This window comes from Rhinopithecus bieti, unplaced genomic scaffold (assembly GCF_001698545.2).
Source record: "Rhinopithecus bieti isolate Rb0 unplaced genomic scaffold, ASM169854v2 scaffold_31787, whole genome shotgun sequence".
NCBI lineage: Eukaryota > Metazoa > Chordata > Mammalia > Primates > Cercopithecidae > Rhinopithecus > Rhinopithecus bieti.
The window spans coordinates 2185636-2210990 of NW_016814655.1; the positions used below are offsets into that span (position 1 = coordinate 2185636).

A 25355-nucleotide genomic window follows, 5' to 3' on the forward strand; every position below is an offset into this window, starting at 1 on the left:
GAAAAAAAAAAAAAGAAAAGAAAAAGCTGCACTGTGAGAAGAACAGAAAGATGGTCAGTGGTTGTAGCTTAATGTGAACAGGGATTAGTTGAAAGAATTAGTAGAAGAAAGTAAGGCAGAAGCCAAATCATGAAGGACCTTATTTTCAGTTGAAATAATATAATTTGATTTAAGCCTTAAAAGACAAGTTTCAATTCTCTGTGATAAATGGATTATCAAGACCCAAAGTGGATTCAAGGAAATGAGTTGGGGAGGGGTGGTAATTTAAGAGACCACACCAAGATGGGGCTTGGATGAAGATTATTATAGGGGAAAAAATTGGAAATATTTAGGTTATTTTTAGAGATGAAGTCAATGAATTTGGTGATAAAATATATAGAGGTTGCATGAGCAAAAGAAAGAAATCATGGAAAATATTGATTTACAGGAGTGTTAAGCAACTGACAGGGAAATTAGAAAATCAGGAGAAGCAGTTTTTTTGTTTGTTCTTTTTTGTTGTTGTTTTGTTATGTTTTGTTTTGAGACAGAGTCTCACTCTGTTGCCAGGCTGGAGTACAGTGATGCATTCTCAGCTCCTTGCAACCTTCGCCTCCTGGGTTCAAGCGATTCTCCTGCCTCAGCCTCCTGAGAAGCTGGGACTACAGGTGCACACCACCACACCCAGCTAATTTTTGTTTATCATCTGTTTGTTTTTGTTTTGGTCCATGTTAAGATTGCCGCTTTTTGGACTTCCATATTGTAATATTGTTAAGAAGACCTTTGGATTTCTCATCATAATTGGGGATGTAAATTTGGAAGTCATTTATAAGACAGAAACAACTTAAAGCAGAATGCTTAATTCAAACAAAACAAAACAAAACAAAACAAAACAAAACCCACCAAGACCTACAACTAGAGAAATGAGATTAGCTAATAAAATATATAAAGCTGAAAAAAACTGGAGTCATTGGTCAACTACAAGTTAAATATTTTCTGGCAATGCCACTATCATGAGAGGTAATCAAGCCACTGTGAGTCTAGGATGTACTCACAGATATATTACAAGCATCAGAAAAGAAATCATCCTTCTACCCAATCCTAAATACTATGTTCAATTTTAATAATTGTAGAAAACTGACAAGAGTAATTACAGGTAAAAGCAAATGACCCTAAAACAGGTTATATGAATTTTAGGCGGCTTACGGAAAAGAAGAAGAAAACTGAATTAATTACCGTTGCATCTTAATTTTTGTAAATGAGAAAGTTTCCAAATATTTTAAAGGTCTATTTATTGACTACCAAAAAGGGATAATGTCATGAAGGAAATTAGACAGAATGTAGTCAGATACGTGGAACTATTAATTATTTAACATACAGATAGAATAAGGGAGAAAAGATTTCCATGTGACCCTTCTAAAGAGAACAGTCAAATATTTGTGGATAAGAATATAAGTTCCCAGGTACACAGTCCCATTCAACAGTATATCCCAGCCCCTACACTAATGCTAGATAAATAATATATGCTCAACAAATATGTATGCAATAAATGAAAAAATGAATAAAATCTGTCTTGAGTTGCATATTATATCATTTCCCAGAACTTAGAAAGGCTTTTCTAGCCTAAGATATTTCTAAGAAATACATTGAGGTCCTTCCCAGCTGCACTTTTCTAAAAATCATATGTAATTCTGTAGCAGGCTTATTCTGCATAGATCTGAGTGGCAGATTACAGGTCAATGGGCAGAGATTACAAGTAGGTTTATTATTGTTCAGCATGAAAAACAATCTTTCTAACAACTAAAGCCATTATACAAGATGGGAACTATGTACGGTGGGTATTTGCAGGTCGATTAGCACTGTGATATTCCGGTAAACTGAGGTAACTCTTTGGGGATGTCACAAAAGTATCAGCTATACCAAGTATAATACTAGTTTAAATGACTTCGATAAGACCTTTTCCTACTTCAGGTGTCTATGACTATGATACTGACATGACATAAACTAAAAGGAATAGAATCTGCCGATAACAATCAGAATCCTCCTCAGAAGTCTCTAGCACAGAAATCGAGAGCTATAGTGGTCATTGAGAATCAATGTTCCTCCCTCTGGTAAGGTGTATTGCTCCATTTCATTTTATCCCCAGCACATGAGGTGGTAGCATTTTAGCCACCTGGAAGTTCTTCAGAACAGCATATGCAGTTTTGCTTTTCAGAGGCATGTATTGTTTAGAACTATTGTTTTCATTTGGAAGTTTCTCTGAACAAAATGCTAGCATGCACAACCAAAGAAACACAAAAGGCCAGGTGATGTTTTCCTTTCCGTTGCCAAGAACATCCCATTGAGAGACGCTGACAGCTTGTCAGGGCTAAGCAAACAGTCACACCCCGTCTACCTGCCCATTAGGTGCTCTGCTGATGGTGAGTTTTCATTAGATCTCTGTATTCAGTGGCGGTCCATTGTTTATCTCACTCTAATGCTTCTCAGGTACAAAGGAGATGGAGGGTTTCCCTGAAATAGCACTTAGTTCTAATCTCAAAGCATTCAAATGTACACGATCACAAACAGATGGGTTCATTTGTATGCTGTTTTGTGTTCACGCCTGTCTGGCTACCTATCATTTCAATTTGTAGGAAACAACATGCCTTGTTAGCCTAGCTAAAGTTTCCCCAGCTTTTCAATAATTACTCTTATTTTCTCTTAAAGGCAATGTAGCTATTATTTAAATCTGAGAGCCACTACATCCCAGTGGGTAATCTGGTGTCTTTTTCCTTTTCAAATATTAACATACGTACATCTGTATATAAAACAATGTCAGTCTGACATCAATGACAGAAAATGGCAATGAACTGATTACCTAACCTATCTTCCTCTTAAATTGAGCTATTTGTTTACCTTGAGGGTTGTCACTTAATTAGAAGCTCCTGGTAAAGAAAAAGTTGGTTTAAGTTTCAGAAGCTTTTATCTCACAAGTAGGAGACAAAATCAGTCAACAATTTCATAAGAAAACACTGATGATAATAACAGTGTCAAGCCCTTACAAAAACTCACTTAGCCTTTGAAAGAGGCCTGCAAAAGATAATTCCCAAATGAGTTTGTTGTTGTTGTTGCTGTTGTTTACTAACACATACACTCAACAGCTGGCATTTAATCCCTTCCAGGGACTGCCTTAGAGAATAGCATTCGTAGAAAGGCAAGTAAGCAAAAATCATGGTCTCTGTCATGTTCAAGAAAACATTTGTAGTATTTATGACAAATGGCAGTATCAACATCCTATAAATGGAGATAATGCCATTTCAAAAGCTTAGTTTGAAAAATCATTGTTAATACTTTGTAAGTTAGAATAGTCAAACAAATGGAGGGTGATATTATCATTGTTATTATAAGAGGAAATTCAGTGGGAGTGCAGTTCTTTTTTTTTTTCCCTGAGCTCTATAAACATCTTTTACCAAGAAAAGAGATATTACATTGAACAAGGGAAAACTCAAACTTTGTAGTGATGACTTTGAGAGTCATGATTTGGTCCTACATAAATATTCCTAAATGAATATTGAGTAATTTTCCCAACTTGGATGGTTTCCTTCCAGGCATAATCAGACAAGCACTCCGTTTGGAAGTGAGGCAGTCTCTGGAGATAAAACTTTTGTGGATCAGACTGAACTGTTAGATGTAAGGGTGCTAAGATTTGACAAAACCAAAACTCTCTTCCCTGTACTCCTGCCATGTCAAATATGCTCTCCTCTTCTACCACCAAAAGGAAATGACAAAAATAAACTCTTTCTTTCCTCAGCACAAGGAAACTTCTGCAGAATGCTTTAAGAATCAATGATTAAGTAAGTGCTAGGTCCCTACATAATCAAGGAGAGTGACGGCCAAGTTTAAGGGCTGGTTGCTAGCCCCTTCTCCAGGACTTACAGGGAAGAAACCAGGCCAGCTAAACCTGTCTGTAGGACATTTATCAACTCTCTTATGAAGATTTAGATGGAAGTTTTTAACATGATGGGAACTAAGAAACATTGCCTTTCTTGGTTTAAAAACAAGCTTGTTTTAAGACTCAAGCTGTCTTCTCTGAGAGTGCAAGTCCTGCTCAGTCCACAATAGAGACAGCTCTTTCCTCTACAGAGGCAGATGGGTTTTGATTGCAGAAAAAATTACCTACCAGACCAACTTTAATCCCTTAAACTGGCATGTAAGTTCGTCTGAGTCCTACCTACCTCTATTTACATTTTTGGTCTCAATCAAATAGTCTCCTGAACACCCCCTACATTACTCAAATTCTGGACTTCAGTCAAAGTTTTCTCTTTCCTTGGCTTGCCTCTCACCTCTCCTGTAACTCCTGGTATCCTTCTCTCAAAGGTCAGTCCTCATGTCACCTCCTGCAGCAGGAGGTGAGAGAAGGCTGCCAGGCTCCTTACATACCAGGCGTCAGTATTCCAGCAATATACACAGTCGGCATCCTTTAGCAGACATTGCTTTCACTTCTAGTGATGCATGTACTGCCTAAACATCTTATCTTGAGTATAATCTCCTGGAGGGCAGGGACTATGTCATAAGCCTAGGTGTGCTTGTTATAGTATATAGAAAATTAGCAACCAGAACAGAAGAGCATCCATGACAGAAACCTAACTTGGTGCTGCCAGGTACACGTCTAGCCTTGAGAAAGGTATTTAACACGTTTGCTTTTTGATGCCATTATAAGTGGGTGATAGAAAGGTACCTACATACATAGGTTGGTCAAGCATTAAATGAGATAATTCATGTAAGTGGTTTAGAACAGTGCCTGGAATGTAATAATCCCTCAATAAATACTGACAATCATTAATATCAAGCAATTCTAGTATTTGGATACTACCAAAAAAACATATAAATCAGTAGTAAAAGGATAAGAAACAATTACACTGGGAACTTTTACAAGCTCATCCTTGAGGTGGGAAAGCGCTCCTCTTATAAATGGCTCCACGCATCTTTTTAACATTTATTTGCATAATCTCTCCATATCATAGTGGTAGAACTATTTCACTATATACTAGGTTGAGCTTTAAGAAACTGGTAATATTTGATCATTTTGACCTAAAATGACGATTTCATATGGTTTCACTTAAAATGGTCAAATTGAGAGAATCCTTCTTTTATTTTATTTTATTATATTTTTATTTTTTTATATTATTATTATACTTTAAGTTCTAGGGTAGATGTGCATAACGGTGGCCAGGTTTGTTACAATATGTAATACTTGTGCCATGTTGGTGTGCTGCACCCAGAGAATCCTTCTTAAGTCTTTGCCAAAGGGACTGAAGATTGGATTTGCCATTAGGGAATCCTAAGCCTTTCCTGATTACGGTCTGATGCTTTCCAGTAAAATTATTACTCTAAACGTGTTTATCACCCAATATCTAAGACCTGGTAGTTAGGCCAGGGTCCACCTTCCTGCCCATGTGAATCCGACCAACTGTACTGTAGATAGGATATTGTCCACCTACAAATATTCACTCTTCCAAATATTCCCTTTGCTGAATCTGCAGCCTGAAATTCTTTCCCTTCAGGGCATAAATACACATGAGACTCATCCATTCCCTGCCAAAAACACAAAACAACAGCAGCAACAAGTTGTCGTCATCGCTGTCGTCGTCGTCGTCGTCATCATCATCATCATCATCTATTCTCACTCAACTCTGTGCTTGTGGAAGGTCTTGCATATACACCGTCAGCTCCATTTCATAATCTTACTCTTTGAAAGCAATAATCTATACTGTCTCTATTTCATTTCATTGCTTATCATCCACTCAGTCGTTCATTCGTTTATAAATCTATTACAGTCTAACTTTCATCCCCACCTCTGTTTCAATTCTACTCTGACAAAAATCATGAATAACCTCCTATATTGCTTAATCCTAGGTTGTTATTATTCCATAACTGACTTGATCTGATTGTAGAATTTGATGCTATTAATCACCCCTTTCTTCAGCATTCATGAAAATATTTCCCCTGAGTTTCTACATTTTGGCCATTTCTATTTAGCCTGTCCCATAATTTCTTCCTGCACTCTGAATATTGGTTTTCAGCAGAGTCCATAGGAGTCCCTGGTTTCTCCCTGTATTCACTCTCTTGAGGCACTGAGCCCACTACCATAGCTTTAACTACCACCTAGTGGCTAATGACTTCAAAGCTCAAGTGTCAGCCTAGACCATTCCCGATCTTCAAATATTTGACAACTCATGGCCATTTCTGCTGAAATATTCATAGAAACCACTAACTCAACTTCTCTAGAACTGAACTCAGTATCTGTTACATACACTTAACCCTCCTCTTCCAATTTCCATCTCTCCTGTTTTGGATTACTGATCTTGGCTACTTGAACTGCAGGTCCTTCCCGCTGTCTTCTGCCTTATCTGACCACTCATTACCACCCACCCCATTCATTACCCCTCCCCACCTGAATTATCTGGCCTATTATTGCTACTTATGAGTTAGATGATGTAAAAGCTATTAAATGGATGGATGGATAAATAAATGGATGAGGAAATGTACAAATGGGTACAAAACCATGCAGAATAACTCATCACAATTCTCTCCACTAAAAAGCTGCTCATAAACTCATTAATAGGGTAGGGAGCTCTCCTTACCACAAATGCCTGACTGGCAGAGGTGTGTGTTTCATGGCCACGAGGGCGCCACCCCAGTCTAGGAACCAGACATTGTACTCTTCATCAAAGATCTGGAACAACAACAACAACAACAACAATCATAGCAACACCTTACATTTGCATAGTGCTTAACAGTTTACAGTCTTTCACATACATTGTTTCATCTAGGTTCTAAACCTTCCAACAGCACTATCAGATAGTTTTGTAAGTATTATCTCCATTTGATTGATGAGGCAATGGGCTCACAGAAAACAAATAACTCTCCCTAGGCCACTCAAATTGCATTTCCAGGGCTCTTTCCACTACTAGTACTGTGAACCAGCATGCTACATGAAGGTGAGGCAAAAAGGTGCATGCTCAACTAGATAACCCAAAGCAAAGTAGGACTTCGAAGAAACTCCCCTATCTTTCTAGGTAACTAAGTTACTACGCAGCCTTCTCTTCTTCCTCAGCTATTCAGACGTCTGCTAATTTGTCAATGGTCTGTGTCTTACAGTGTTGTTTATACATTATCTAGGAACTTAAAAGACAATTTTTCACCAACTATGGTAAAACTAATAACTGATATAGCCACCACCTCCCTGCAAGTTGGATGAAGACCCAAGTTGGGTGTCTATGAATCCCTACTCTAAGTGGTCATTGGAACACAGTATGTCCAGGGACCTAAAGTTATTCATTCTTTATTTCGTCTATTTGTCTTTTACTTATCCATCCATTCACTCATTCATTCACTTATTCAGTGTTCCATCCATCCATCCATCCCTCCATCTAACCACAGGCATTTTTTAAGCACTGAGTGCAATACGAGGTTCTGAGTCAAGAGAACTTCAGACCTAAGCTCACATCTATCAATGCTTATACCAGATAGGACTTTTCAATCTTCAACCTTAAACAGGAAAACTATTTCTCCAGCAGAGAACTAATCTCAACTTTAGATCTTCTAGGGGAAAGTATGCTTGGAGAATTCCTACAGCACTTAACCACTGATGGTGGTTTATGCAGCCTAGATGGAGAAGTTGGGATGGTGGGTTAAGTGAAGAAGGCTATAAGAGGATAAGGAGGTACAGACAGATTTAAAGGGGGAATGGGTAAGTGGAAAGGGGTCTCCTATATATATGCCCCAGGGAACCTTAGAGAGAAAAAGTAGTTTCTCAGTCCTAAACCTCTTTTTTTTTTTTTTTTTTCATATTTATCTTCAAAGAAAAGAAAAATGTCCCTATTAATGATGAGCCTCAATGCACAAAGGACCTAAGGGTGATTCACTTATATTCCAGATATAAACATAGACTCTGAGTCTGCAATGCTAGGCTTTTCTCTCCAGAGCCTAAAGGATGGCTCTGTGATAAGCCACATAATGGAACTGCTGGGTTGAAGCCTAAGAATGAGGAACACAGGAGGAGGCACTGGGGAGGAGGGAGAAGTTATCCTCATCCTTTCCTCTTGATTTTACCATCTGGCCACTGCTCATTTTTGCCCTGTCTAGCACTGGAGTGAAAAAGTGGATTCCTTAGCTGTTTAAGATAGGAGGAAAGAAAAAGTATTGATAACACTGGTCAGGTGAGCTACTTCTTGAGGTAGAGAGACCTCCAGAAATGGTTTGTCTATGAGGATATTTTGTACCAGATGAGTTTGTATTCCAGCTTCCACCCTCCTTTGGCTCTCATAATAGGTTATTTTACATTTTGAAGGGTATGATCTTATTTATGTATCTGTTCCCCAGTCACCTGATTATGACCTTGTGGGTAGGAATCTTATTCTTGACTGTGTGCCTTGCAGTACTTGACATAGTTGCTTTTGTCTCATAGGTACTTGGTAATCTTTACAATGCTGGTAGTGCTGACACTGGTGGAAATGGGGATGATGATGGTGGTGGTGATGGCAATCTTCACTAAAGGATCCAAACAGGAAATTATCTAACTAGAGTTCATATGGTGATTCTACCTTTACCATCAAGATATTTAGTGTCCTTCTCTTGTCTTCTCCATGGAGAAACTGTCTCACTTTTAAGACTTAGTAAAATGTCACTCCTCCTTGTGATGTCTTTCCTGGTTTTTCCAGCAGGATGTATTCCTCTCTTTTCTTTGTGTGCTAATAATGCCACTAAAATACTACTATCACCCTGAACTATAGTTAGTTGGTTATGAACCCATTTCTTCTATTTAATTTTGAGCTTTTTAAGGAAAGGGACTCCAAATTATTCAATTGCCTCCTGGAACCTGACACCTAGTTGACATTGTATAAATCTATTTGTCCAGTATAGTAGCCACAAGAGAGTATTTACATTTAAATTAATTAAAATAAATAAAATTAAAAATTAAGTTCCTCTGACATAGTAGTCACATTTCAAGTACTCCACAGCTGCATGGGCAAGCACAGATACAGAACTTTTCCATCATCACTGAACATTCTATTGGACAGTATTGCCATAAGTGTTTGTAAAACTGAATTCACGTTTCGTGCAGTCATATATCTATTAAGCTGTTTCATACTTACTCAAGACAGTCTATACAATACTTAAACAACCACTGACTTCCATGGCTTTGTCAGTTTTAATGTTCTAATCCTTGCATTTTGTAGATACAGAAACACATCCCCAAAGGTGAAGAGAACAGCTTGCCAAGAACTCTTGGCACACTAATGATAAAAACAGTTTATCAGTTGTATCCCCAGCAACCAGCACAGTACTTAGCATCTGGACCTGTTACATACATATGGCTGAAGGAAAGAATAAGTGAACTGGGAAAATTCCAGTTCCTCTTATTCCCTGCCCAATGCCCTTCTCATTTTACCCCATTACCCCTCTAACCTGCCAGCCAAATTGACCAAACTGAACAGCTGCTTCAAGTGTTTTGAAACTACAAAGTCATAATGAGACTGAGAATCTATAGGATGGAGAGAGAGATTGGTAGAACTTACTCTAAATGCCTCCTCCCTTTTTCTCAATTCACCCAGTTACCTGTCTCCATGTGTTGCCCCCATCAGAGGAGATGAACACACCAATATCAGTATATGAGAGCTCCGGGCCAATGTTGCCTGAAACATAAGCAGATCATTTGAGATTGTCAGGAGTTTACCAATTAAGTGTGCTTAGGGCTGGGGAAGCAGAGAGTAAAGGTTTTCTAAGTAATATTTACAGCTAATTTGTGCAGTTTCTTTCTTGGTGTCATATCAGAAGCCCAGCAGGAAGAAAAACCCAATATGGGAGAAAATTTAAATAGTATGACAGAAGTGCATCATTCAATGACATGAGTCAAAGACTGAACATCGATTAGTTCAGGTCTCTTGAATTATTCACTCTGTATACCAATAATCTCTTACATTGCTCCTGACAGGTGTTCCCTGAAGGAAGCAAAGACTGGAAGAGTAGACACATATGGAGAAACTGAGCATAGGAGCCTGAGAAAAACTGGTGTGTGCGTGTGTGTGTGTGTGTGTGCGCGCACATAACTGTGTGTCTGTGTGTTTGCAACTTGTCAACATGTCCTTTGAGTGCCAGACAGTTGAGTGACCCAATGGCACAGACTATGTCACCTAAATTATACAGTGCCCAGAAGAAGATGACCATACTCAGCATACTATGGCCATCAAATATGGCAGGAAAAGAAGTCACCTGGCTTATGCCTAGACTGACCACACTTGCTGCTTCCATCCTTTCACACTCTCCTCTTCTCTCTACCCTTCTTTTTCTTCCCCTGGCACTCCATCACCTTGTGGCTATGCTTATTAAAAAGAAAGTGGTCAAGCTTTTCTAGTCCATCTATATTGATTTAGTTTTCCCAATGGGCAGTCCTCTTCTCAGAACCTAAAAAAATGCCCCCAACCTAACAGTGCTCAATAAATAATTGTGGAATGAATGCATGGGAAAACAAATGATTGGATCATGTTCCAACATTGACGTGCACTTGAGGAGGTTCTGACAACCAGGAAGGAACCCTAAACATATAAGAGTTTATCATATTGGCTGATATTTTTTCTTTAAAAATAGCAGGAAGAGAATGTTAGCTCCCACACATCTGTAGCCTAAATAGGAGCACAACAAAAATGCAATAATGAAAATGTTAATTGAGCTCCTGACATTTAATGCTTCAAGATGAGAAATTAAAGCCAGGCTACAGCTTGTCAAGCTCCCATCAGCATCAGGGAGCACACAGATAGCCAACTTGTTTTGAGACTCAAGTTTCCAAAAATAACCCCTGGCTCAGGGTTCAGGATTCAGGCAGTAGGTGTGAGAGGAGTAGGGAGAGGCTTCGTGAGTAGATCCATCAAGTTCTGCCTGGAATTTTGGATTCAACTCCCCAGATACAGGTTTTAGAAGACACAGGTGAGGAAAGTAAAGAGGAATGGGGAGGAGAATATCAACCCAAGTTGCTTGGTGGTTGTGCTAACCTAGAGCATTATGTTAAGAAGGATTCGTTGGTTTCAACAGAATAGAATGCAGTGGTGATCAATAGATGTCTACCAAGGGTGACAAAGAGAGAGGAAGGCAGGAGGACAGTTGCTCCAGAGCTGTGTATCTTCCATCCCTGGCATCGCTTCTAAGGATCTAGTTTATCATCCCTCACCTTCCTTAGAAGCTGGCTCTGTCAACATCTTCAACCTCTCTTTCAAAGCTTGACTAGATGGATTTTGGGGGCCTTATGGTGGTAAGAACCCAAGGCTCACAGTGAACTCTATTCGTGGAAATATCTTCTGTCAGTTGAAAAGACCCCTGAAAGAAAATGCTACTGATCACAGAGACCAGAAAGTTGGTTTCCAGATGAACGGACAGAAAAGATGTACCCAGGAGGAGTTGATCTTTGAACATGCACAGTTCCTAGGTGACTCTGTGGGTGATTTCTGATAGGAAGAGCTTGAGTTATGTTGTCAGAGAAGGAGGATTTGAAAAACGAGCCTTGCTGGCTGAAGTGGAATTGGAGCTCAGCTAGTGACTGCCAACCACGTTGGAAGAAGGGGATGCAGCTGTTGCCCACTTGAGTGGTATGATGAGACAGAAGCGGGAGTGAGATGGAGAAGAAGAAGAAGAACTGGGATCTTTTCTCACCGACAGCTTGGGTGGTAAATGACGGAGGGCCCATGCCCCTTTTGGAAGCTTTAAACAACTTCCTTTTACCCTCATTTCCTCCCAGTGCTATCCTTCTCTGCTCCTTAAATATTTTTGAAAAAAAAATAAAAGGGAGAGAATTTTGAAGTCCTCTGAGGGCTAGCAATGCTTCTGTCACCACCATTGATGCCAGAGGGATCTGCTGCCCATACGGGGTGGCTACAGGCTCAGTGGGAGAGGAAGCTGACAGTGTACAATCAATGTGCCCCTGCAGGGACAGGGGTGGGAGGAGGGCTGCCACAGAAGGAAAAACAGGAGGGTGCAAACATTCAGAGTTTACAGGAAGCCTGGCAGGGAGTGTGGTTAGCTGTGGAAATGGCACGGAAAGGGACTCAGAGATAGGTCTGGCTGAATGGCTACAGAACAGCGCACTAGAGGTAGAATCAGAGGGAGAGTGAGCTGGAACAAGACACCTGTTTCCACCTGCCCACAGTCTCTTCATCTCTAAATTGAGGAGGATAGTAATCGCCATTTCTACACCATTGTGCAGTTGTGCAATCAAGGCAAGGAGAGTGCTTTGCATGCTGTAAGGCACTGTGAGGATGTGAGGTCTTTAATACTAGCTGGAAACCACTGTGTTAAGGATATTAGGAACCCTAGTGTTTCTGTTTGCAAAAGGCAATTGCCAAACTCTCCATACTGGAATTCCATCTGTTCGGAGATGTCCTCAACAGGAGTTAGAGATGAATCTCAGGCTATACTTTTATCCACGCAGCTTACCTGAGACCACATCTCAGTTCAAGGTGGGGAAAGGGAGTCAGCAGCGGAAGCGGAGAGAGCCCAGGGTGGCTGACACCTGAAGGAAGGTGGAAGGCACCGATGTGGGAAAGGACTCTGCAGAGGCAGGCTCCATGCAGGCCACTGAAGGTATAATTAGCTGACTTCATAGTTATCTTCCTGATGGCAAATAACCTCCCAGGGTGACCAGAGCAAGCAGGGTAAGGAGAAGCTGGGTATGAAGAAGCATGCACCAGTGACTTAGCCCTGGTTTTTCATCAGGATCTCATCAGCTGAGTTACATCCCTCCCAAAATCCAGGGCATGGCAAAAGCCTCAAGAATTACAGGGGAGATAAAAGGAATTAGCAATTCTGATACATATGGACAAAAAAATTCAAAAATAAATCTTTAATGCCTTTGTGTTTGCTAATTTACAAAGTACTAATTGAGAAGCAATATGCTTCACAAGTAAGAACAACTACCATTAATCCTACCTTATGATGGTCTGAGCACTCTGCTGGGTCTTTAGACACACACTTCCATCTCCAATTTTTACAACACCCCCACAAGGTAGAAAACATTCCAGTTTTACAGATGAGAAAAATGAAGCTCAGAGGTTAAAAACTAAGCCAAATGCACAAACCTAATAAGTGTCAGGGCTCAGCCTGGAAAGCAGGAGGACAAGGTTCCTGAGTTTCTCTGTGTGCCTAGTGTATGCATAGGATTTATGGATTCTGTTGAAGGAGATGAGCACATTATATTCTTCTGATGTAAGAAGAAGAGTTTTAACTTCTATAATATTAATGATGATGATAAGTGACATGTACTAAGTATTCAATATGTCCCAGGCACTGTTCTAAGCATTTTACTTATTTATTTCTTATTTATTGAGCCAAAGTCTCACTGTGTCACCCAGACTGGAGTGCAATGGCACCATCTTGGCTCACTGCAACCTCCGCCCCCTGGGTTCAAGTGATACTCCTGCCTCAGCCTCCCTAGTAGGTGGGACTATAGGCATGCGCCACCACACCTGGCTAATTTTTGTATTTTTAGTAGAGACAGGGTTTCACCATGTTGGCCAGGCTAGTCTCGAACTCCTGACCTCAAGTGATCCTCCTGCCTCGGCCTCCCAAAGTGCTGGAATTACAGGCATAAGCCACTGCGCCTGGTCATTGTTCTAAGCATTTTAAATTCGTTGCTTAATTATATCCTGCAATTATATTATTCTGGTACTATTATGTCCACTTTGCCAATGAAAACACTGAAGTTCAGAGTGGTCAAGCCACAAAGAACAATACCTGGCTACACACTAAACATTCAGATAATACTAACTTTTATTATTCATCCCTACTTTTTGATGTAGCTTCCAGTTCAGCCCTGGGCCTCCTGTAGGTCTTGAGGAGAGGCATAGGGTCCAGCAGCCCTTGAGTTGGGAAGACCAATCCACATGGATTGCAGAGTTTGAGGATCACTCCTCTAGCCAGGGGAACAGCAACAGAGCCTGCCCTCATCTCTCCCCAGCCTGGGCTCCCTGAAGCCAGTGGTATTAAGCATAGTTGCTCCCAACCATCTGGGGTCGACAGGAGTTGACTGCAATGCTAGAAGGCTATGCCAGCTGTCAGTCCGATGAGGGTGGTTGGTCACTGGTGGTATGTAAAAGCTCACACAGTTGGAGGCTTGGAGAAGGAAGCCATGCCTAGAGAGTAGGAACTCCAGGGACCAGAGCTTTGGATTGATGAGAGAAAACAGAATGTACCAGCTCCAGAAGTCACTGTGAATTTATCTGCTTTCATTAGAAAAATAAGCTGACCAACACCAGAGCTCTAACTTCTAAGATCAGCAGGCTGCCTTGCTTTATGCCATCAATGTATTCCTGAAAAGGTGTATGGAAATGCAGCGCATGCTAATCAGAGCACACTCCACGGAGACTTCAGCTTTCATCTTGGAGTTGCTTTATCTTCATTTCCGACTGATGCTCAGTGGACGGTGATTCCAACAATACAACCTTAAGTTTTTCTGCCCTTTGCCCTCAGGCTCTCAGCCAAGTGGTTAATCATGTGTAAACAAGCCTTTACATGCACTAGAGACCTCCTGATTAAAAACAGCTCTGGGATGGAACCCTCTGTAAAGAATCATCTGTGTAAAGAGAAAACTACCCCAACTTATATTTGGTGAGCTAGGAAGTTCATCTATCACGTTTTCTTAAAGTGTGGATTCCTATTATAAACAACCATTCTGATTGGTCAGTTTACTTTGAGAGAAACTCTGGCCTCTTGCTAAGCACAGGGGACTGCTCTGTGTCCCCGGGGAAGATGCACGAACTTAGGAATTACAAATGCCTGGAGCTCTTTGCATCTTAGGTTCTTGGATGGGTTTTGGGGAATCCTGCATATTTGCTGGGGAGAGTGCCCATAGCTTTCATCTGATGCTCAAATGAGTCCAAGATCCAAAAATAGGTGACATGTTTATTCTAGATACTCTCAGTACAGAAGAAGCCCAGGGAACGTTTTCCTTACCTGTAGCCACCACAAGTCCTGGGGCTGTCTCCTTGCTAGAGATTCTTCCTGAGGAATATGGATTTTCAGAGAGCTGCAGGTGCAGATGTAAGGAACAGAAGGGCTAAAATGGAGAAGGAAATAGTTTCATTCTAGGAAATTCCAGACACCTGTACCCCTGCCCCACTAGAGATGGACTTCCCTATGTTCAGCTCCCAGAAATAGCAAGGCATTGGATGGTGAGTCACATAGTTTTGGGCAGAAGACATCCACACCTGAGACAGCTGGTATGCTCAGATTAGAAGCTCCACTGAGTACCTTCCATAAACGCCCTCCTGCCTCTGCCCCCTAACTTGAATCTTATGCCTTTCCCTCTCTTCCTCACCTAACCTATCCAAGGTCCAGTTCATGGCTGGCTTTATGAAGCCTACTTAACCATTCCTTCTACCAGGATGACACTAACATTCTCGCATTTCTGATCTTGACCATCAATTCTGCTTCTTGGAGCTCTAAGGGCCCTCCAGGAGGAGTGAAGAGGGGAAGCTAAGTGAACCAGGCCAGGCCCTCCATCTTCTTCAGCCAGATTGTCTCCGTCTCTGTTTTATGTATTTTGTTCCCATTTATAATTTTACTTAAAATATTTGAAGCCATCATCTAAAACCTATATAAGTCTGTGTTCTCTATTTATTCACTTATTTATTCATCTATTCCCATTGGAGTGTTCTTAAAAGGGCTTGGGGATTTACGGAGACATATTCTGTACAATAAATACAAATAAGATGAAGAAATAGAAAGAAAGAGAAAATCAGATTAAAATAAGATGAATCCATGGGTAAGGTTTGAGGGAAAAAATATGCTGTGACCAATTCCTAGAGGTAAGCAGGCATTTATCTCTGACCCTCCTAGTACCTGAAGCAAAAATTATATAGAATAAGGCTGAAAATTACAAAGGGAAAGGGCGCCATTTGCCGTATTTACCACTGTAGTCCCAATTTTTAACATAGGGTCTAGAATATGATAAGTGGTTAATAAATCTTTTCAAATAAGTGGTAAGAGGTAACTTTTTGCTCAGAAGAAACTAACCATTTCTGGGACCTTAGAATTGTTTCTTACAGAGGTCCTTATTCAGAGGGCACTGACAGTTGTGGATTTTATTGTTAACGAACCGTCTTGCCTCCTCACACAGAGCAGAAGCACCTGGAGCCAGAGAAACTATCTCACACATCATGTCTTCCATGGTGCCTATTCCAATATTCCATACAATAGGAATCCTGGAAATGTTGACAGATTAACTGTCCAATATGGACATTCCAGCCTAAGCCCTCCCCTCCACCAGAACCTCAAAGCAACTTTTGCTTGCCTCAACATCTAGCAAGAATTTACCAAAACACAATGCATCATGTCAGTGTCAGTTAATAGATGTATTACTACTACTGATCTGTGCCTGGGACCCTTGGGCACAGGCTCCTTCTCTTATATGTTTCTTTGCCTTACTATGAGATGGAGCACATAGTAGATCCTCAGTAAATGCCGGCATAATTCAACTGGTGCTGCAGTCTGAGTCCACAGACCAATGCCCTGCAAGTTTTAGAAAATTACTGCACTGCACCACCTGAGTTCCTAAGACCCTCTGATGAAAGAAAGCCCTTGACACAGCTTCCCCAGGTGGCCAGCCTGCCCTGTGAACTTCCCATGAGGCTGAGTGACTGACCAGCAGGCAGTGCACCGGGCTTCCTCTCAGGTCCACATCTGGAGCTTGCAGCAGGCGCCAATCCCTGCCTTTGTTGTAAGTGATGTATGTCTTCACCTGGTCGTCCACCTTCTTGTTTGCCAGAAATATCCCTTTGATACCTGCTACCTAGGAAAAAGGTGAGAGATGGAGAACGATGCTGGGCCAACATGCCTGTGGTCTTGGAGAAGTCCTTAGAGAAGGCCCAGAAACTCCCACAGCATGTTGGGGTTCCAAGCAGGAAAAGAAGGAACATGATAGGAAACGTTGAATGCCATGTGGTCTCTGAAAAATGTTTTAAAAGTTCATCTCTGAACCTTTTGTCACCCCCCTAGATGTCCCTTTCTATGCTTACCCATCTGCTTTTTCCCACTTTGCTCGTCTCTGTACTTTGTTCCATAGGACTTTATCTTTAATTAACTATTAACATTCCCTCTGAGGTGGTAGTGGCTGACAAGAACTGAAGGAGTTACCCCTTCTAGCAAATAATGTGTTTCTGCTCAGGAGAGGCCTGAAGATGGGTATTCCCTAACAGTGGAAGCTGAGGCACTGTGATTGGTAGTAAGGAAGATATCCTGGGGCAGATGATCCAGCTTGGAGGCCTGGCATCTGTCTCTTTCCATGCCACTAGCTCACTGTGTGACTTTGGATAAATCCCACATCCTCTGTGGGACTCAGCCAATGGTCGCTTCGAAATTGGTGGAATAAGCCCTCTTCCTCTTCTTTCTCCCAGTTGGCTGGCAAAGGATCCCTGAGACCATGTAAAGCACTCACCAGTGTTCCCATGCTTTGAGATTTGCAAGCCTTTGATATTTTGATGGGAAAAGAGCATCACCACAAAACAAGCAGCCAGAGGATTAAAGGAGATTTATCACCCAGAAGGGTTCTAGGGTAAGTACAAATTCTACTCCAACTTTTATTCCTTATATTTGACATGCTGGGCAAGGAAAGCAGATATTTAGAATGACAACGGATATTTAGAATGACAACGGAAAGCAGATATTTAGAATGGCATCAAAGAAAGATACCCTTAACTCTTTTTCCATAGAAGTTATAGCATGTTTCAAAGGCAAATAGCAAATAGCATATTGCCAAAGACAATTCAATTAGTTTAAATATATATAAACAATAGGTTCAATGGCAGGTTTTGTGGGTGATACTTAGATATCTTAAACTTTTAATTGTATTTATCCCCCATTCTTCCAGTATCATGGTTAACTGAGGTTTACTCACTTCGGAGAGAATGGCAGTGGGAGAAAAGGCCAAGAGTTTCACAGAAGTGAGGCTTTTTGTTTTTTGTTTTTTTTCAAGTGACATAATTTAATTGATGAAATAAAAAGTCTTCTTTTCTTTTTTTAAGTAACCTGATTGGCCTTGAAAGAGAATGTTGGACCAAATAAGAATAAACAAACAAGTGGACAGAGAATGTCAGGAGGAGAATATAATTATCTGGAAGGACACCACCAGGGGAATTTGACAAAGGGCCAACAATAGAATTGATTAGATTCCTACCTGGAACAGTGGGTAGGTAAGCAGAGAAACCAAGGTAGGGGAGGGGCATGATGCCTGAGCCATGCCATCGCTAGAGACCCCCTCCCTGCCCTAACGGCTTCAAGTCAGGACCATTTCAGGAAGGACGGCATCTCAAATGCTTATTCAGGAGCTATGAGCACCTCAGATCACCTCAGTCTTTAAAACCAACTGCAAAGGTGCATCTCCTAAACCTGAATACTAATCATTCCTCACAGAGAATGGAATCTGAAATTCTCTAGAACCTTCTATCTGATGGAGGCCTTTCAGTGTTCTGTTTAGCCACAGAGCTGATGCCTTTTCTGCTAGACCACCAGCTAATGATTCCAGAGAACTCACTACCCTAAACCAGTTACCCTCTTCCACATATACCCAGGGCCTTGCTATCTACTTCCTCGATGAAAATATTTGGATCAGACTCAGACACCTTGGCCCTGGTTCAGTTTTTCCCGGGGAGCTACTGTGGCCCCCTCTGATGTCCCCAGCTCAATGCATCACAGAAAGAATTCCAGCCACTCAGCAACCTCTTGTGATCTTCCAGGTGAGCAGGTTAACAAATTAAACAATCATTACCATTACCATTACCATTACCATGTTTTCCCACTGAGTACACCACCACTTGGACAGGTATTTTCTGTGTGCCCCACATATTCTGAGAACAAAACCAGCAGAATGGGGACTAAAAAGATGTAGCAAGGACAGACTCCCAGGGAACCCACTTGCAGCTCTGAAGGTGTTTCTCCTGCAGTTGTACATAATGCTGCAGCAATCTCCTTCCTGCCTGAAAGAAATGGAACATTTCCCACTTGTGTTTGGATAGTTCAAAGCCCTTACATTATTACTGAATCGCTTTTTGGCTTCATGTCTTGTATAAATGGACTGCAAGTTTGAAGGGTACTTGGCTTTTGTGTGTCCTATGCCAACAGTTTTCACTTTTTGACTGCAATCCAAGTAAGAAATACATTTATGTTGCAACCCAGTGGACTCATACCCATATATGCGTGAATGTGTACACTTGTATGTACACATACACTTCTAAGACAAAAGTATTATGAAAGACTACTTACCCTCACTAAATGCAATGTAAAGGAATTGGAGAATGAGACATGCATTTTTACTTGTTTTCATCCAAGGAGGTACATAGCAGTGAATTAACTTTAAACATACTTCCTCCCACTGTTGTTTGAAATCAGATGTTTGGCTACTGCTGATTATTTCAGTAGTCCGGGGAGAAGGGTACCAGCTTGTGATGGTGCCCACAGAAGAGGACAATACAAGGTGTCCAGCATGTGTGGCCCACTTTCCCTCTGGGAATCAATTTGAGTACAGAGGGAAACTGACAGCAGGCCCCTTGGCGGAATGCTGAGTCCAGGTGGCATGGTCATCTGTTGGTCACCTCCTAGAGACCTCAGGACAAAGAAGCCAGGGCTTTGCTGAAAAAAGCAATTACCCTGATCTGCCTTGGGCTGTCCCTAGAGTCCCACCTGTGGTGAGGGGCTGAGGAAGGTTGGTTCAGGGAAAAAAGTCCCTGTGGAGTCTGTAAGCAGCTGTCCTTCTGGCCCAATAAGGGTAACTGAAAGTCATGATAAAGCAGAGAGAAGACAACAGCCTCTAGGGAGAGGAAAGGCAAGGAAACATCAATAAGATGGTCAAAGAGACCAGAGTACTGAGACTGGCTGGGAAGTTGCTTTTTTTTTTTTTTCTTTCAGATGGTGTTTCACTCTGTCACCTGGACTATAGTGCAGTGGCGTCATCTCAGCTCACTGCAACCTCTGCCTCCTGGGTTCAGGCGATCCTCCTTCCCCAGTCTACTGAGCAGCTGGGATTACAGGTGACCATCACTACGCCCAGTTATTTTTTTGTATTTTTAGTAGAGAAGGGGTTTCACCATGTTGGCCAGGCTGGTCTCGAACTCCTGACCTCGTGATTCACCCACCTGGGCCTCCCAAAGTGCTGGGATTACAGGCGTGAGCCACTGCGCCCAGCCTGGAAGTTCATTTTATCCATCCAGGTATACTGGGTCCAGTTATTTAGTCACTGAAGAAAAGCAAATCACACCCGCGATGAGTTACCACTAAATCCCCATCGGAACAGCTATACACACACACACACACACACACACACACACATTCTCTCTCTCTCTCCCCCCCGCCCTTCTCTCTTTCTCTCCCCCTCTCAAACGAAGCAAGTGTTGGTGAAGATGTGAAGCAACTGCTACTCTCGTACCTTGTTGGTGGAAATGCAAAATCCCACGGCCACTTTTGGAAAAATTTGGTGGCTTCTTATAAACATATACTTACATTCAACTCAGCAATCCTACTCCTAAGTATTTACCCATGAGAAATAAAAATTTATGGTCATGAGAATGTTTATAGAAATTTTATTCATAATCACGCAAAATTTTAAAAAGTAACCTAAATGGTCTTCAGCTGGTGATTGAAAAACAACCTCTGTAACATCCACATAACAGAATGCTGCTTAGAAACAGGAGGAACTGATGTATTCCACAACGTGGGTGAATCTCAAATGCATTATTCTAAGCGGAAAAAAGTCAGACTGAAAAGGTTACCTACTGTATAATTCCATTTACTCACCCTCTAGAAAAGGCAAAACTAAAGACAAAGAGAAGTCAGGTGTGTGTTTGTCAGTGACTTTGGGGTAGAGAAGGGTGGACTACAAAAGGGCAATAAGGGGATATTTGGGGTAATGGAACTGTTCTACGTCTTGATTGTGATTTGTGCACACATTTACACAGCAGAATGCACAAATCAAAACTCACAGAACTGTATACTAAAAGGGTAAATTTTACTAAACATAAATTATACCACCATAAAAAATGCAAAAAAAAAAAAAAACAAAAAAAAACAAAAAAAACTGAATAATGAGAAAAGCCTGAGTGGTTTGTCAAGCAGACGGATTTCTTGAAATGCAGCACCACTAGCTGTGTGATCGGAGCCAAGCCACTAAATTCTCCGCATCTCTGTAATCTCATAGGCACAATGAAGAATGTGATATTGTGACAGATAAATAAGAAAAAAACATGTAAGTTGTTTATGATTGTGCAATCCAAAACAGTAGCTACTGGCCACATATGGCTACTTGAAATGTAGCTAGGGGGACGAAGAAACTAATTTTTAATTTTATTTCATTTTAACCAATAGAATTTGAAGAACTGATATCCAATTCAGTTACTGGCAAACTTTTAAGTTTGTTGAGAATAACTTGGGTACGTACATCTTCTTTTCTTACTGTAAATTCATGAAATGTTAAATACCAATCAAGTATTTCTGGTGGTGAAAATCTAGCATATAAATCGAGATTCATGAGACATGTAAAATATATCCAGGATTTTGCAGACTTATTATGAAAATTAATATGGAAAAAATATAAAATAACTAAATAATTGTTTACATTGAACATATAGTGAAATGACATTTTAGATCCTTTGTCTAAATAAAAAATATTATTACAATGAATTTTGTCTGTTGTTTTTTACTTTTTAAAATGTGGGAAGCAAAAATGTGGAAGTGTGTATGTAGCTCACCTTATGTATTTATTTGACAGGGCTGGTCTAGGGCATTGCCAGGTGTGCCGTGGTTATTATTGTAAGGAGTTTTAAGTTAGATGCAAAATATCCAGGAGAGCACTGAAGAAAATGTATCACACCGGCACCTCAGAGAATGTTGCCACAGTATAACTGCGGGTGTTGGAAAGAATATTTGTTTCTTGATTTATTAGGGAGAGTAATTAAAAAGAAACGTAGTTTATAGCTGGGGATGTGAAGACAGTGCAATAGAGCTCGACATGAAAAGAGTGTTATGAGAATAATGGTAAGCACACACAATAGGCTACATTCACTGTCAACACCAGCCTTGTTTTGAAGGAGTCGGCTTGACATCACCTCAAAGAAGAGATCGATTTTTATTTGGCCTTCAAGTGTTATTTTCTCCCCTAATTATGTAATTATAGTCATGACAATATTGTACTTTGAAGCAGGAATTTGAGAAAGAACAAGCAGGAGAATATCTCTACATCAGGAGACAACTCCAATAGATTTGAAATGGAAATTATCTCAGCCTTGTTAGATTTGGGGGAGTTCCGTGGGGTTGATCTCCATTGGTTCAAGGATTTTTCAGTGCCAAGGCTTGCAAGGTGAATTCCCAAATAAGTTCTTGTTTACTTTGTCTCCTCTCCATTATCAAGAAGAGGCTCCAGAGGTCCACGCAGAAGATAGAGTGATATACCTGTGGCTTAAGTGGTCAAGGTCAGTCCAAGCCACCTGTTACCTGAAAATTACCTAAAGACATCTCTGAACTTTTGAGTCGAGGGGAAACAGGTGTAATGTCCTATTCCAATATAAAGTTACAAATTAACCTGGCACACAGGACTACATCACATGTGCAAATAGTTTCTGGGTATGCAAATATGAGGGGAAAAAAGATAAAGAAATACTTACTAGCCCATATAATAAATGCTTGAATCTTCAGTCAAGCTTTTTACCAGTATATTTACAATCTTCATCCCCACTGCTCTACAAGGTCACTCAACATTCATAAAATAGGATCCCTACTCATTCGACTTTGGTTCTCTTCTTATTTCCAACAATTTGTCTATAATTAAGCCAAACTCATCTATAAGTCTCTCCAAATTCCTCAAGTTAGAATTATCCTGTTGTGACTCCACAACCTGGTGGAATCAAACCTCTAATACAAGTTAGACTGTGATAATTACCCTAATAGAGTCACTTGTATCATTCCAGTAATTATGAATCTCATGTACCAGTCCTAATATCACCAAACAAAATACACTCCATAAAAGCGTGCTAATTTAGCTGAATTGAATGCAAAAACTTACTGGTTTTCTCAGTTGCATTACTCAAGGGTACTCGGAGTCCAGAAAAGTTGTAGTCTCTTTGCTAACTGGCCATATGGTAAATAATCACAGTTTCTGTGAGAATTTCCAGTAAAGAAGGTTAAATTCTAATGACCCCTAGAGGCCAATTAAATTGAACTTTATCTCCAAAAAACAGAATGTATCTCCAGGTGCAAAACAGCATTAACCTCTAAAAATCTTCAGTATGGTCACGGTCTAGATAATGTCAGGTTCCAATTTATTCACTTGATATTACATGTTTTCTAGAATCTGAAATTCAGCTACTTATCCAGCCCTCATTCTTGTCCCTGACAAGCATCTATTCCACACAATTAGCCTGTCTAGCTTACTTTCTCACAAATCAGCACCATCCATTCAGTCCTTGGCTTATTCCATTCCTATGCTTGGAATGTCTCCCACTTCTTCACTATTTCCTCCCCACAGCAAAAGTCCTGATGGTCAGAGTGGTAACACTGAGAAAAAGAACTGCGTGTGCACAGCTCATCCCCATACCCCTGCCCTTCTTTTAGGGATCTGCCTGCAAAGATCACATCCTTTGTACATCAATGCCGCAGTGTCATAGGAACAGGCTTCTATAAGACAGTCTTTGATTTATCATTGCTGCCTGGGACTGAATGGATGAATTCAATTCTGGGGTACAGTATTATCAATCCCACTTCCTTGTGCATAATTATTGAGAGCAATAAAGCTGTGTTTGATATCCACTTGTCTCGCCCTTTGTTGCTGTCCTAATCGGTTCCAGCATTGGCCAGGTAAATAAGGAACTTTGTTTACTGACCCCAGGTAAATAAGGAACTTTTTTACTGACCCCCTCAAAACCCAACAAACTAGATTGCAAACTCTCTGAAGGTAAAAATGAGTCATAACTCTCCCGCCTTCCTCATGGGCCTGAACACAAAGCAGGGATGCAATCAATCCTGCTAAAATTGAATGGAAAACAAGATCAAGAAAGCTGTTTTTTTTTTTGAGTTGCCCTGTCTGTTATGTCTTCTCTATAGATGCAATGACACCATGCATTTTTTTTTTTCTTTAATAAGACTGAAAACACAAGACCAACTTCAGTGGAAAGAAAACAAATTGCATGTATCTGGGCACATTCTTCATTTTGATTCATGCTTCATTCCATATCACAGTGTTGCACTGTTGTAAATGACCAAGGAGTTTCAGGCACCCCTTCTTAGAATAAGAGCAGCATAGTGGCAAACTCACCCACTGTACCAAGAGGATCAGAGACACCAGAATTTCTTGACTGCAAGGTCATCTGCAGCAATGCCCACCCTCCCCTATTTGGGTCTGATCACAGAGACATGAATCATAGTCTTATCTCTATGGCTTTACTTGTACAAACAGGAACTTGGAATGGCCTCAGTCCTGGGAACATTAATCCAAACCCTCCCACAAGATGTGACTTACTGTCCAATAACAAAGGTGTATTTCTGCCTCCTGGTATGATTAGAGGCATAGAAATGTAAGCTTCCCAAAGGTATTTACTCCCCTTAGTCATCTCTACTAGTCTCCACACCTCCATAAAAAAATCTGGAACATTTCCCAAACTGGGACCTTGTTGTTTAAGGGAATTATTTCAGCACTTGTCAGTTACTCTCTAGGAAATCAGGGTATTTCTACTGATTTTGTTTTCTGCCCAATGACATTCACTCCTTGTTTTAAAATGTACATTTATTTGTCCCATGCCTTTATGTTATCATCTCTCTGCCTAACAGAACAGGTGCAATCTTAAATATTTCTACCCCTCTCAGTGTATTAGTCGGTTCTCGCACTACTATAAAGATACTATGAGACTGGGTAATTTATGAAGAAAAGAGGTTTAATTGACTCACAGTTCTGCATGGCTGGGACAGTCTCAGGAAACTTACAACCACAATGGAAGGCAAAGGGGAAGCAAGGTATGTCTTATATAGTGGCAAGAGAGAGAGAGGGAGTGAGGAAGTTCCACACTTTAAAACCATCAGCTTTTATGAGAACTCACTCACTATCATGAGAACAGCATGTGAAAACCACCCCTATGATCCAATCACCTCCCACCAGGTCCCTCCCTCAACACGTGGGGACTGCAATTTGAAATGGGATTTGGGTAGGGACACAGAACCAAACCATATCACTCGGTAACTGAATAGCCAACTTAGATACCAATTTAGGGCTGCTGGGACTTTGACAGGCACTGCTCAGAGGAGACCACTGTAAAGCAGAAGGCCATGTATGTAGCCACTTCTACTCCTCAAGAGGAAAACCCACAAGGGAACAGCTCACC

General features: G+C 40.8%; 1 protein-coding gene across 1 annotated transcript in view; it reads right to left on the bottom strand.

The window, feature by feature from the left end:
* Window positions 1-25355, bottom strand: part of SORCS3 (sortilin related VPS10 domain containing receptor 3) — a 620373-nt gene that overhangs the window by 96818 nt on the left and 498200 nt on the right. Inside the window, exons 10-13 of the mRNA XM_017851830.1 lie at window positions 16646-16792; window positions 14956-15058; window positions 9577-9653; window positions 6600-6691 (exon numbers count right to left, since the gene is read on the bottom strand). Of these exons, the coding sequence (XP_017707319.1) occupies window positions 6600-6691; window positions 9577-9653; window positions 14956-15058; window positions 16646-16792 (419 nt within the window). The remainder of the gene's footprint in view (window positions 1-6599; window positions 6692-9576; window positions 9654-14955; window positions 15059-16645; window positions 16793-25355) is intronic.